Source organism: Neopelma chrysocephalum, unplaced genomic scaffold (assembly GCF_003984885.1).
Source record: "Neopelma chrysocephalum unplaced genomic scaffold, ASM398488v2 Primary Assembly neopelma1_68, whole genome shotgun sequence".
NCBI lineage: Eukaryota > Metazoa > Chordata > Aves > Passeriformes > Pipridae > Neopelma > Neopelma chrysocephalum.
In genome coordinates this window covers 4,588,176-4,601,165 of record NW_020897727.1, presented here as the reverse complement: position 1 = coordinate 4,601,165, position 12,990 = coordinate 4,588,176, and the positions used below count along the sequence as shown (strand labels likewise).

The 12,990-nt window shown below is 43.2% G+C and overlaps 2 protein-coding genes across 2 annotated transcripts; one reads left to right on the top strand and one right to left on the bottom strand.

Annotated features, from left to right (window-relative positions):
• Positions 1 to 463: 463 nt before the first annotated feature.
• Positions 464 to 5,729, bottom strand: GABARAPL2 (GABA type A receptor associated protein like 2). The gene is made up of 4 exons (XM_027684933.1): positions 5,519 to 5,729; positions 5,157 to 5,212; positions 3,076 to 3,248; positions 464 to 1,048 (listed from the first exon to the last, which is right to left on the bottom strand). Exons 1-4 carry the CDS (start codon positions 5,550 to 5,552, stop codon positions 958 to 960), a joined length of 354 nt encoding a protein of 117 aa, XP_027540734.1. The 5' UTR covers positions 5,553 to 5,729; the 3' UTR covers positions 464 to 957.
• A 261-nt stretch (positions 5,730 to 5,990) lies between these two features.
• TMEM231 (transmembrane protein 231) lies at positions 5,991 to 11,000 on the top strand. Its single transcript, XM_027684928.1, has 7 exons — positions 5,991 to 6,177; positions 6,254 to 6,423; positions 7,453 to 7,581; positions 8,844 to 8,987; positions 9,267 to 9,348; positions 9,483 to 9,588; positions 10,456 to 11,000. The coding sequence occupies exons 1-7, from the start codon at positions 6,036 to 6,038 to the stop codon at positions 10,643 to 10,645; spliced, it is 963 nt and encodes a 320-aa protein (XP_027540729.1). The 5' UTR covers positions 5,991 to 6,035; the 3' UTR covers positions 10,646 to 11,000.
• Positions 11,001 to 12,990: the final 1,990 nt, after the last annotated feature.

Below are 12,990 nucleotides of genomic sequence, written 5' to 3'. Positions count from 1 at the left end.
TGGGTTTGTATTTTTTTTTAAGAGCTGCTCATGCAGCTGTTTTAATCTGAACTCCTTTACAATTATTTCTTGCTCTGCAATAACTCATGTAAGAATTATACCTTCCACTTCTTCAGATCTCTAGGTCTCCTGTTTGTATAATTCCTTCACCTAGGTGCCCTTCCCTTACATGCTGTGCTTTTGACACCTGGGTCCTGTTCTCCAAAGTCCATGGTATTTACTCATCCACTGATAGCCTGTGGGCCAGCTTAGCTCTTTTCCTGATGAGATGAAGTAGATCTGAAATTCTTGGGTTTGGAACCTACAAAGAGCTCCTTGTTTCTTCCTTGCATCATCAGCCACACTGAAGTTTGAGAAGCTGTACAGTGTCTAGTAAGTAATATAAGCAGCTGTATAGCATCTAGTAAATGTGATATGCAACTTTCTGGACAAAATTCAGGTAAAGAAATGACAGCACTACCTGTTTGTGACAGGAATTTTTATTGTACTTGTTTGTTAATTGAGAAAGAGGAACATACTGGCTCAATTCAACACGATCAGCATCTTGGTCCTGCTTAGGAGAAGCTAGCAAATCCAGTGTTCCCAATACTAATTTATTGGTTTTATTTTTCTTAAACTAACACCTCAAAACAGAATAAATGTGTGTTCTTCTCTTCATGTTTTAGTAGCCCAACTACCTTGCTTTATTATTTTATCAATGTCATCAAATGTATCCTCCAAAGAAGTGAGGCTCTGGGAATTCATAGCCATGAGAAAAAACCAAAAATGCACAAAACCAACAAAACTTTTTTTTTATAATTTAACAGTCTAATAAAACAAGATCTATCAATATATTAAGAAATAAATCCAGTTACAAATGCATGTATATAGAAGGAACTTCTGTGGACATCCGAACAGAAAATGATCAGCTATTTACAAGATACACAGCAGGATGGTATAGTATCCAAGACCCACCATTCAGAAACCAAATGTGTTCTCTCCACTGTAGGCAACATATAAGAATCCATCCTCATCCTTTTCCTTCTCATAAAGTTGTCCCATAGTTAAGCTTCAAGGGGAAAAAAAGAGAAATGGTTTGTTTGGCTCATGACAGTTGCAAATATCAACAGTTAGAACCTTGCATAAACAAGGAGTAATAAAAGCTAAAACTTATAAATCTGTATATAAATTAAAATGCAAAAATGAGGATATATGAAAAGCAGTTGACTCTTGAGTTAGTAAAATGATCCTGGGCTCTCTGCATAGTAAATTTTTGATAATTCTTCACAAACACGTTTGTCAGAACACTTCCTTATTTTATTGGAAATAAATCACTGAATGTACTTCAGGTTCTGAATCGTGCATTAGATGCTGTGACTAATACCAGGATAAATGGCCTGACAGTACTTGAATGCAGCTGCATTAATGTCTTGCTTCTTGTGTGAGCAACCTCATTCCTCCCTCCACCTGGTATAGTTCTGAATGTTCGGCTGGTCTCTTTTTTGGACTGTTTCTTTGAGGTCCAGGTTGTTTTGGGGGGCAAAAGCTTTGTTTTCTATATTGTCAAAAAGTGATGACTTCAAATAGTGCTGGTACCAAAATATCTGGGCAGTAAATTACAATTTAGTTGGAAACTAATGCTTTTTCAGTGGCTGAGGTTTTGAACATTTGATCAAATAAAAAATTTCTTAAACTTAATATGCATGTGGCCCTTCACAGTCTAAGCAGTTGTGGTATTTAGGGCAATGTCTGTATTTTGAAACCAAAAAGAAACCCAGGCAATTACTTGGCCAGTACAACTGCTCCAACTGTTTACCTACAGGTGGAACAGGCAGTTGACATCAGTCAGGTGCACAAATGGTTCCTCCTTAGCTCACCTTTCTCCAGCTTCCCAAGACTGAGAAAAGGCTCACAAACTGAAAGATGGAGATTGGATGGGAGCGACAGGGAAAACAACCATGTCGTTCTACCCAAGAGAGGAGCTGGGAGGACTTGGAGGCAGTGCTTGAAATGGAAGAGAACTGGTGAGTAGCAGATAGATCACTAACCCTTCACATCCTCCTCTCCTCATCCAGTTTATGTAATAAACTCAGCCTATGAGATGAGCGGAGCCATTAACGGGATATTTTATCTGTTAAAAAGTTATTTTTACATTGATATTGAAGGTTTAAAGCCCTATTTTTCCAGTTGAGATGTGAGACCTCATAGTGAACATGTGACGTGAGACAATGTGTCTGTCTGTCCTGTTCCTAGCAGTTCTACAGTCCTGTTATGAAGATGACATACAGGCATTCCTATTACTCTTAAAAGAAAACAAGTAGAAAAAGATGGTTGTCATGGTTCTCCCTACTGTGTATCACAGAGTAAATAAAAAATGTTCCTGAGTCTGGACAGGATACCTGGAAGGACTGTTACTGTTACAACAAGTAAGTAATAAGAATATTATTACATCTAAGTCATGTAACAACATGACTTACTATTTCTTCAAATGTTGTTAAAAAATCTCCTGTTGAAAGCGGCTGTAGTAGCTGCTTCTGCTATATTCTGTATGTAGCAGACAACAGTGAAACTTACTCCTATATAAAAGCAATGTGAAAAACCTTTCTATAGCAATTGTGCATTTTTTTGTTTATAGATGAAAATAAGTAACTTTTTAAAAAAGTAACAGCAACTAGTCTGTAACATCATAATTTCTTTGTAAGCTGACAGGTTATTGGGCTTTTTAGAATAATTTATGACATTTGCTATTAAATATTTAATATGCATCTTTTTTGTTACATTGAGAATAATATTTTTTTTGAGATTGATGATGTATGTGTTCTTGCACTCAGCCAAGGATATCATAACTGCAAAGCTCACCCTTTTGCCATGGAAGTAAATTATAATATAGTTTTCAGTCACCTTTCCCTTAAGTCTGGCTCAAAAAATAAGATGTTTATCAAACTCATAGGGAAAAAACCCTTTCACAGTGATATGAAAATGTAACCAAACACTTCCTAAAACCACCAAATGAGCCTCAAAGAATGGTGTTACTGACCCTCTGATATGCACAGGTTTGCTGAAATGGTTCTGAATACTACATGAATAGCCTCTCACCTGGATTGTGGGACAGTCTTGTCTACAAAGAGGAATATTGCTTTCTCAGATGGCAGTTGAATCCTCTTCCTGATGATCCACATGAACTGGGCCACGGTGATGTCAGATGGAACTAAGTACTTCCTCTTGTCAATATCAACAATCTGAGATCCTGAGACCTTCTCCACTATGACCTGTAAAGTGCAGGTGTGAAGGTCAGGATTGGTATGAACAGACAGCTTGGGTAAATCTCTTGCCGGCACAGGCTTGCAACAGTAAGCAGAGGAGAGGATCAAAAAGGTTTCTTGACTGCAACCAAATGAGAGGTGGAACCGGCTCAGTTCCGTAAAACCTGATTTTACGGCTACACTGAAACCTACATTCATACACACAATGGCTCAAAAATTCCTATATCTGAGGCTGACAGTCATGAGGTAAAAAGCTGCATTATGCCCAAAAGAAACCCATGACAGGGAAGTACACGTGTCATTTAACTTTGTACACTGACGACACGAAATCATTGCAATGTGGACCCAAAGCTGAAAATAAGCCAGCAGTGTGACCTGGCAGCAAATAAGGCTAATGGCATCCTGCACTGCATTAGGCAAAGTGCTCGTACTGGTGAGGCCACCTTTGTATTATGCTGAACTGACATTAGAACATCTTTCATCATACCTTAGGAAATCAGGAATAGACTACAGGAAGGAAAGAGCAAGATGGCCACAAACAAAATAAAACAAAAGGAAACAAAAAGCAGCAGACACAGGGGAAAGGAGAATTAAGCATTACTCGTGGAAAAGACCTGATGCTTATTGCTCCATACAGGGTAGTTCTTGAAGGAAAAATGCAGCAGGTGGGGAAAACAGTTTTACAAGAGGTTCCAGTATCTCCAATTCCTTAGCTCTGTGTTCCCCTTAAAACATTATTTGAAAACCACTTTTAACTATTAAACTGGTACCAACTATTTTATGAAAGGTACGTGGCTCAATCTGAATCATCAAGCAGAAAACATGGACCTGTCCAGACAAAGCTCTACACTGCAATTTGAGATTTAATTCCTGTGTCTACATACACCTTGTTGTCCATTCCTGATACAGCAGCATGTAATTCTGTCTCTCACTGTGAGTTTCTATGTCTCTTTTCCCCCTGTGGTTAAGAAGGGTATTCTTGAAGCAGATGAATGGATATCTGTGGAGATGTATGGTCATTAAGGCTGCTGCAGTCCATATATGACGGGATAGTTAGGCAGGAGAGAATGGGAAGGATCATATCAGCTTGCCAGACTGCAACTGGAGACAATGTTGTGACAACGAGGTGCATCTGAGCAGCAGAGAAAGGCAACAGGAATAGATTCTTCTCTGGGCTGTGCTAATGAAGAAGTTACTCACCGAGAGGTGAGGCAGGAGTAGCACTAACTGGCCCATGGTCAGATGGGATGTGGGACATTTTACATACAAGCAAATAAGTTGAGAATGTGGACATGTTGCTAGCTGTTACATAAGGATGTGAAGTGTGGTCATTTCACAGACTGAAACATGATAAAAGGGATTGTGGAGTGAAGAAGAGAGGTCATTCACTATTTAGCAGAATGGTAGGTATTAATGCAGAAAGGAGGGCTCACCACTTGTACTGGCTCTTCAAACAACAGTGTTTGCATGAGGAGATTCACCATGATAATTGGTTATAGACATGGAATACAAGAGGGAATATCATCTAACTCATATATCCAGAATGGAAGATTGTCAAGGTTTAAAGAATTCATAATGTTTCTTAGGATCAGGCACAGAATGAATCCTCAAGATAATGAAGATGTTTGCTGGGATATAATTGCCATTAGAAGAAACCAGGACCCTTATAAATCATTAAAATGCCCAGAAAGAGTTTATAAAGTTAGGCACTCTTGCTTATTTGTCAATATGCACTGGGACAGGGAAGGGAACATTGAATTAGTTAGATGTGTTTGAGTCTTCTTTAAAACACCTAAGGATACAAGAAGGAACATGAATTTACTTAGTAGGAACTGATCAAAGAGTGTGAAGGATGGAAACAGCTTATCCGCCTTTGCCTCTAAGTACTCTGAGGAAGCTGGCTCGGTTACTCACCGGGACACGGTCGGGGTATTTGGCTCGGATTTTTGCCGACTCGACACATCTGTGCTCTGTGAACAAAACTCATAATTAGTCGCTGCATAGTAATAGTACTGCCGGCGTCTCAGGCCGAGAGGGCAGCGCCCGCAGGGCCGAGAGCCTGCGAGGATAGCAGCCACCTCCCCACCCTCCGAGGGGATCTCCAGCTTTTCGGCGAGGCCGTCCCCGGGCATCGCACCACCCTTCGGCGAGGGCCGCGAGCGGCTGCCCACCCACAGACGAGCGGCTGGGGGAGCCGACCGGGGCAGATGGCGACACAGCAGACGGAGGGCGGCGGGGCCGCTGGCGGGCAGCACCCGGCCCGGGCTCACCCTTACCCAGCGCGTGGTCCTCCTTGAACATCCACTTCATGGTGCGGGCGGGCGGGAAGCGGAGCCGGCGGCGAGGCCCGTGTGCGGGGGGCGGGGGCTCGTGCCGGGCCTGTCGCTGTCACGGTCCCTGTCACAACAACAACAGCCGCGGCTCGGCAGGCGGGACTTCCGGCTCGCCCGTTCCCCGGCAACCGCCCGGCCCGCCGCGCTTCCGGCCGGCGATCGCGGGGCGGGGCTGTAGCATCCGGCGCGGAGCCACCGGCCGGTGGCGAGGCTGCCGCGGCGCTCGAGACCGCGCCACGGGCTCGTCCGGCCCGGCGGTGCCCGGCAGTGCCCCGGCAGTGCCCCGACCGCGCGGCCCCTCCTGCCGCCGGCGCTGTCCCGCCTCACGCGGCACGCGGCCCCGGGGGCGGCGCTGTGCGCTCATTGGCTGGCACGCCCGGCCCCTCGGCGCTGATTGGCGCGGCTCCCGTCAGTCCGCGCTGCTGCGCGGCGGGAGCGCGGCGCGGGCGGAGCGCCCGACATGGCTGGCGTGGAGCTGTTCTCGCACCCAGCGCTCTACACGCGCTACCGGGCCGGGCTCTGCTCCGCTGCGGCACTGGTGCTGTTGCTCATCACCGCGCTCACCTATGTGCCGCCGCTGCTGGTGGCCTACCGGAGCCACGGTGAGCGCCACTCGACCCCACGCGGCTCGGCCGGTCCCGGCTCGCCCCTGAAATCTCGTGCTGTCTCTGCCCTCAGGTTTCTGGCTGAAGCAGAGCACGTACCTAGAGCAGCCCACTGTGCGGTTCCGGTACGAGGTTCTCCTCGTCGCTACCATCGGGCCCAGCCCGGGCAGCTTCTTGGCGTGGAGCACGTTCCCGGCGTTCAACAGGCTGCAGGAGGACCGGCTCCGAGTCCCGCTCCTGGCGGTAGGCCTGCCCGGGGCGGCCTGGCAGCAGCGGCGAGAAGTGGGGCTGCAGAGTGGGGCAGCCGGCTCAGGGCATGAGTGGGCGCTGCTGCCTTCAAGGGGCAGCAGCTTCACGCATAACCTCGTGCCTCACATCAGAATCCACTTGGGAGAAGTGACTTTTAACGAGTCCGGTTTAACTCCCTCTTCAGCGCTACTGAATCATAGAATTATTTAGGTTGGAAAAGACCCTTAAGATCATCAAGTCCAACCATTAACCAAACTACCAGTTTCACCACTGAACCATGTCCCTAAGCACCACTGATGGTTTGCATGAACACATCAGTTTACTTCCCTCAAATCAGTTGTGCCTTCCTCTCCTGGCCACATGGAGATGTGAACATGATGTGAACTTGCATGGGTTGCTAGATAGGCCCTAGTTTTGGAAGCATATATGAGCTTCCTAAAGCATATAGCCTTTGCCTTGCAGTCATTGTTCCTTCTGGGATTCCACAGTGTTAGTTATTTTTCTGTCTGCCTCTTACGAGTCTTGCTATGCTTGCAAATAGCTGAAGTACTGGGCACAGAGGTTTGTGGCACAGAGGTGTAGCGAGCCTTGGCTCACAGCCAGGAATTGGAGCACAGAGGCCATTAAGAGGCATGCTGCAGTGGCACGAGGCAAAAGCCTGACCACCCGTCATATTTGCACAGGGTCTGACAGAAGATCCAGCACTAAGGCATGCTTTGTAGGATGCAGGGGAGGTGGTCAGAATGGTGTAGGGCAGAAAAGACTTTGAAGAGTCTAGTGAGCTTTCCCTTCCTGGGGGGGCATATGAGATGTTGTATAACAGACAACATTGCAGGCTTCTTCCTTGCCTGTAGTTCTTGGTCTATCAAGTCAAGCAGCTTTTTATTTCTTTCCTAACACTGCAGCTAATTTGCTTCCTTTGATTGTGCATGCTGCAGTTGTGGAGGTCCCCTAGGGTTTTACCTTTTCTGTTTTTCTTTCTAACAGAAATTCCTGTATTTTTTAAAAATCATATTCTTTTAGACTAGAGAAGAAGACAAAAATCAAGATGGCAAAATGGATCAGTTGCATTTTGAATTGGAACTTCCGCTCCAACCTACAGAGCATGTATTTGGCATTCAGCTGATTCTACTCTTTTCCTACCAGCTTTATGTGAGCATTTTTAGTTATGTTTGTTGTCATGTATGGACCCAGTGTAATATTCCAGTAGTGGTTATACAAAGGATGAAAAGAAACTTTTCACATTTGAAATTCCTATCTAAAATATTTATTTTACTAACAAATATTTATTTTTTTCCTCTGCCAAGTCATTCCTAGTCTAGCTCTAGCTTGCATATTTTGATACACTTTGTTAGAAATTTTTTAAAATTTTTTTTTAAGATCTATATTCTCTTGCGTTGTAGTGCAGCATAGAAGACAGAAATGCACAGCAGTGAGTATCACTGTGGGTGGCACCAGGAAATAACTGAGAGTCTTGCAGTAGGGAGAAGGATGTGCATTCTTACATACTGCTGTCTTGACATAACCAGTTAGTTTTCTGAGGTGGAGAGGCAGGCTGTTGCAACAGCCTAAAACTCCATATATTTTGCTTAATTAACAACTCTTGAAGCATTGGTAATGACCTATCAATATCTTCTGTATCCCGTAACGGGGAGGAGGAAGAAAGTGTTACAGGAAGACAAGACCATTCAATTCTGCTGCTGTTGTATCTGAAGTGGCAGTGCAATTAATACCTAAAGCAACAAGTAAAACTCCAGTGCACAAAGAACTCATGGATACATCTGAAAGGAGCAATAATATAGAGCTGTGTTGGATGCAGCCATGCAGACAAGAACTTGTTTTTCTAGGGAGATTAGGCTGAGCTTATCCAAGAGACTTGCTGATTGCAGGTGGACAAGTGTCCAACAGTCCTAAATTTGGGCTGAAGTATTAAATCAGTGATTGGTATCACAGAGAGGTACAATATTCACAAGACTTCTATTCCACTGTAAATGTGAAAATTTTCCTTCAGGTTGAGTGGTTGATAAGAGCTGAGGAACTTTTTTATTTGGTCCTTATTGCAGAGCAGGAGTCTTGATTTTGATTGCTGAGTTTTTTAAAGTGTGTTTACAAGGAATGTGTTTAGTCATCTTGCTGCTTTTTACATGTAATACTGTCATTAACCACAGACTGTTGGACTGAATTTCCTGTGGAACTTTGTATGCAATAACTAAGGTAGATCACTTCATGAAAAAATAAAAATATTTTTTATTCGGTGTTCCCTTGTTTAGACTAATATAATGGTCTGAAACTTGGGAGTCAGAAAAATATCGAATCCATGTAGAAAATTTGTAGATACGAAGAGGTAGAAAAGTGTGTGTGGGGAGTGTGTATGTCCTCGCCTAAATTCTCTTCTCTTGTGTTCACTATTTCAGAGAATGTCAACATTTGTGATGCAGAGCATGGCTTTTCTTCAGTTTTTTTCTCCTGTGCCAGGGTCTCGGCTCTATATGAATGGAGACCTGAAATTGAACCAGAGGCAATTACTTAACCATTGTGGACTGGATACCAGATACAATGTGAGGAAATGTTTTTCCCTTCCCCATCAATTCCCCTCCCCTTTTATCCTCCTGGTATCATAGGTGACACCCTGGTTATTTGTAGTCCTGCACAGAGCGAACCCCAAAACTTTGGAACTGATGTTAGGCTAAAAGAGGGAAGAGGTTGTTCTGCCAAGATGTTCAGTCTGATGTTTATGTGCATTCCCTCAAGGGCATGGTTACTTTGTGTAAGAAACTCAGTAGAATTACTGTCTCGAAGACTGGACAAATAATGCAAGTGTCTCCTTGTTGTAACAGGTGTCTGTGGTCAATGGCACAAGTCCTTTTGCAAGTGACTATGACCTAACAAACATCATTGCAGCATATTGGGATAGAAATGGTAAGCCTGAATGTGCAGCTGTGAACTACAGGACGGTAGTAGTTCGCATATTGGCAGATGTTTTGTGAGGTATTTGGGTCCTGTATTAAGACCTAAAAGCCCCTTAACCCGGATGTTTCCTTTCCCCATTTTAGTGACAACAGTCTTTTCAGATCCCAGCCCTGTTTGGATGACAGGAAGAGCAACAGATACACCATTTATCATTAATGCCACTATTCATTATCCAGTGGAAGTTATTTTATATCCTTTGAAAACTGCATAAACTGTGACATAATTGGGTTGCATTATTTGGGCCTTCACCTACAGGCCAAGTGAAAACTGTTTTCTTCTAGATTTGTTTCTAAACTTTTTCTTTGTTAGCTAAGCAAATGCTGAAGTTCTGGAGTTAGTGAAATACCTGTTTGTCCATTCCTCCAGATGGTTCTACTTGCCTAACCACTTTCTGCCTTTCTCTACTGGGAACTCGTGTTGCTTTTCAGCTTTACTAAACAGGCCTTTAAGGCAGTTTCTTAGCCATTTTCAGTGAATATTCTTAGTGAATCTTGCTTTGCTCATGCAGCACCTGCTGTCCCAATCTATCACGGATGCCACTAGCAAAGCATGATAATGTAGTCTGTGACCTAAAGCAAATCATTAGAAATATGCATGTAAGATAATAATAACCCCCACAGTGGAGGGGTTACATCTGTTACACATGTGAGCAGACTTGATTTTTTTTTTTTGCAAAATAATACTTTGTTCATTATGTTTTTGCTCATTTTCTCAGACAAGAACAAGCCTGTGTTTAAAAGAATCTGTATGGAGCATACTTCTTATGAGGTTTGTTTACCTGCCTGACTATTACCAATAACAACTTTCTGGTGAGTCAGGCACAAAGTAGGTACTTTACCCAGAATTGGTTTAAATGTTTTCTAGGACAGATATTCTCTGCAGCTTTTGTTACCCTACTATGATAAAAGGCTTTTAGGTGTTTCTGTGGCTCAGAGGCTTTGCATTTGCCACAAAAACTGATATCTTAACAGATTTTGTGCCTTTCTGCCTCTGAGTTCCTTTGTTTACTTATTGCAATCAGAAGCTTCTTCATTAACACTCCTTGACTTTCTTTAAATATCAGCCAGGATTTTGGGAAATTATTAAATTTGCCTGGATCCAGTATGTCAGCATCCTCCTTATCTTTCTTTGGGTGTTTGGTAGGATTAAGATGTTTTTGTTTCAGAATCAGGTGTTGACTACAATTCCAGTATCATCAGTTCTGCCAGGGTCTCCAGTACTATCCTACAAACAGCACCAGTCCTGAGGAGATGCCTGAGAACACTTTAAAGAAATGCAGTTCAAAAATAGTCACCTGCTTTTATTCTCTATTCACTTTTTACTTTGGAAGATGAGAATTTTGTAAGTATATTCCAAGTATGCTCTGTTTGTGCTTCCTTTTTAAATACATGCTCATTCACCTCATTTTTCTGGGAACACTGCTTTGGAACTGAAAATTTTAATTTTTTGACAATTAAGAGTTAAAGAAGAGCCTAGTTATTTTTTTTGCAACTGGACCACGCTTTAAAAGCCAGTAGGAAGCAATGAGTCTGCTTTTGCATTATCTTAATTTTGCTACACTTTGAAGACTGAAAATAATATGCTAAAAGTAACAATATAAACTGTTTTTATATCAGTTTTAATTCACTGTCTTGTGAATTAATTCACTGCTGACTTAGAGTTTTGTCCAGAGCTATTTGTACATGCATTTATGTGCACTATGAAATTAAACACAATATGAGGAATGTGAAAAAATGTGTGGATGAGTTAAGGTCAGAGACACTCCTGTCACAGTACAGCCACAGTTATGTGCCTATACATGCTCAGCAATTTAGTTATTAAATTGGATGATGGATAAATTCGAGGTTGATGTGAGAAACTGGGTTGTGGGTGATAGTGTGTGCAAGGTTTGCACAACCATTTACTATTGGCATTATTACTGTAGCACTAGACCATTAATTGTGAATTGTGAATAGTAAAACAGAGAAGCCTGGTATTTATTGAAAGAAAAGTAACAAAAAATACTACCAGAGAAGCTTTGGAGTTCCAAAGCAAGTGAATAATTACTTTCAGAACTTAAATAGCCTAGAACTGATAAAAATTATAATCACCTGGTGAAGATGATATTTACCAAATATAATCACTTTTCAGATGACTCAATTCCCTGAATGAACTTGTTATGTGCCTGCACAAGCATTAGGGTGGGCATAAGCAAGGGGTAGAAATCACTGGAGAGACCACAGGACCTCCTTTTAAGGGTTTGAATGTTGTACTCTGACAAAACAGGAATGTGTAACAGTCTTCCTCCAAGCTGAACAGAAATCTGTTCAAGGTAGCAACAGGAACATGGAAGAGACTAGTGCCAGCAAACAACAGTACTGGGAGACTCCAGTAATTCCTGTCTCACTGTTCTCTCTTATCGTAGCCTTTCACATTAAGTTATGACAAGTGATGCTGCTCAGAGCAACAGTTCAGTGAATGCAAGTGAAATAAAAAATGGAGAATAGGTCTGGTTTAGGAAAGACAGATTAAAATATCCTTATGTTCTCTTTTCCTTTAGAAAGAGAAAGCTGGAAAAAATCCTCTACAGTAATTTAAGTGGAGAACTGTATAATTTAAAAGGACGAAATCAAAAAGAGTTATTTGCTTGCCAGTGGCATGTAACTGTTTAGTATGACCTGAAACAATCTCTCCATTTCTTTTGAAAGAGCTGTGTTTCATGACTGCGGCTAGTAAGTGAATGCAGGGTAAAAGGAGCCCTAAAGGCAAGTGTGACCACAGCAGGGGAAAAAAACTTGTGATACCTCTGCTGTGGTAACTTCCTGAATCACTGTTACACTGAAAATAGTTCTTGGTTCATAGTTCTGGCTCCTTTCTCAAGCTTGAAGAGACATTCTACTTCTGTAAGTAACCAAGCAATAGAAAAAAGATTTTTCAGGTGTAGCAATAAACTGAACTAGAGGGAAAAAATATACCTGAGGATCTGCTGCAAGCACCATTAAGGGAGGTTTAGAAAGGAAGAGCCTTTCTCAGAAGGCTGTCTGCAAGGACTCTTCCTTTAGCTTTCTAAGCGACCCAAAATAAAAAGACAAAAAATATCTGAAACCAGTGCCATCCGCCACAGTGCTACTACACAGATCTTATGTGTAAACATATGCCAGAAAACAACCTAAATGCTCTTCACTGAGGCAGGACACAGTGGCTTGCTAGGATTAATCAAATTTCTGTAAGTGATTCTGTAAGAAGTAAAAGTAAGCATCTGGTTAAAGGTCCTACCCATAAATTGAAGTGGGAATGTGGCCGTTTAAGAGCCATGCTTCAGGAGTCTTTATGGCGTGGAGCTGGGATAAAAGAAACGACCCCGGTGCTCGTTAACTGGCCGAGCAGCCCGTTTGCAGGGGCAGGACCCTCCGGTTGTGCTCGCCGAGCCCTGTGCGCCTGGGACTGGGGCGGGCTTGGGGGCAGCAGGAGGAGGGGGAGGAAAAGGACGAGAGGGAGGAAGAGGAGGGGGCTGCCGCGGCAGGCGGGCCCGAGGCACGAGCGGCGCTGCCCGGGCCGCCCCCGGCGGGTGCCGCGCTCGGGCCGGGCGCTCGCGGCGCGCTCGTGGCTGCG

What these genes read in the sequence shown, in the direction of transcription:
- GABARAPL2 (XM_027684933.1), bottom strand. Translation starts at nt 5,552, where the DNA reads ATGAAGTGGATGTTCAAGGAGGACCACGCGCTGG. An exon ending in AATACCCCGACCGTGTCCCG is followed by an intron (nt 3,249 to 5,156) that starts GTGAGTAACCGA and finishes TGCACTTTACAG; the next exon opens with GTCATAGTGGAGAAGGTCTC. An exon ending in AAGACTGTCCCACAATCCAG is followed by an intron (nt 1,049 to 3,075) that starts GTGAGAGGCTAT and finishes TTCCCCTTGAAG; the next exon opens with CTTAACTATGGGACAACTTT.
- TMEM231 (XM_027684928.1), top strand. Translation starts at nt 6,036, where the DNA reads ATGGCTGGCGTGGAGCTGTTCTCGCACCCAGCGCTCTACACGCGCTAC. An exon ending in GGTGGCCTACCGGAGCCACG is followed by an intron (nt 6,178 to 6,253) that starts GTGAGCGCCACT and finishes CTCTGCCCTCAG; the next exon opens with GTTTCTGGCTGAAGCAGAGC. An exon ending in GACTGGATACCAGATACAAT is followed by an intron (nt 8,988 to 9,266) that starts GTGAGGAAATGT and finishes TTGTTGTAACAG; the next exon opens with GTGTCTGTGGTCAATGGCAC.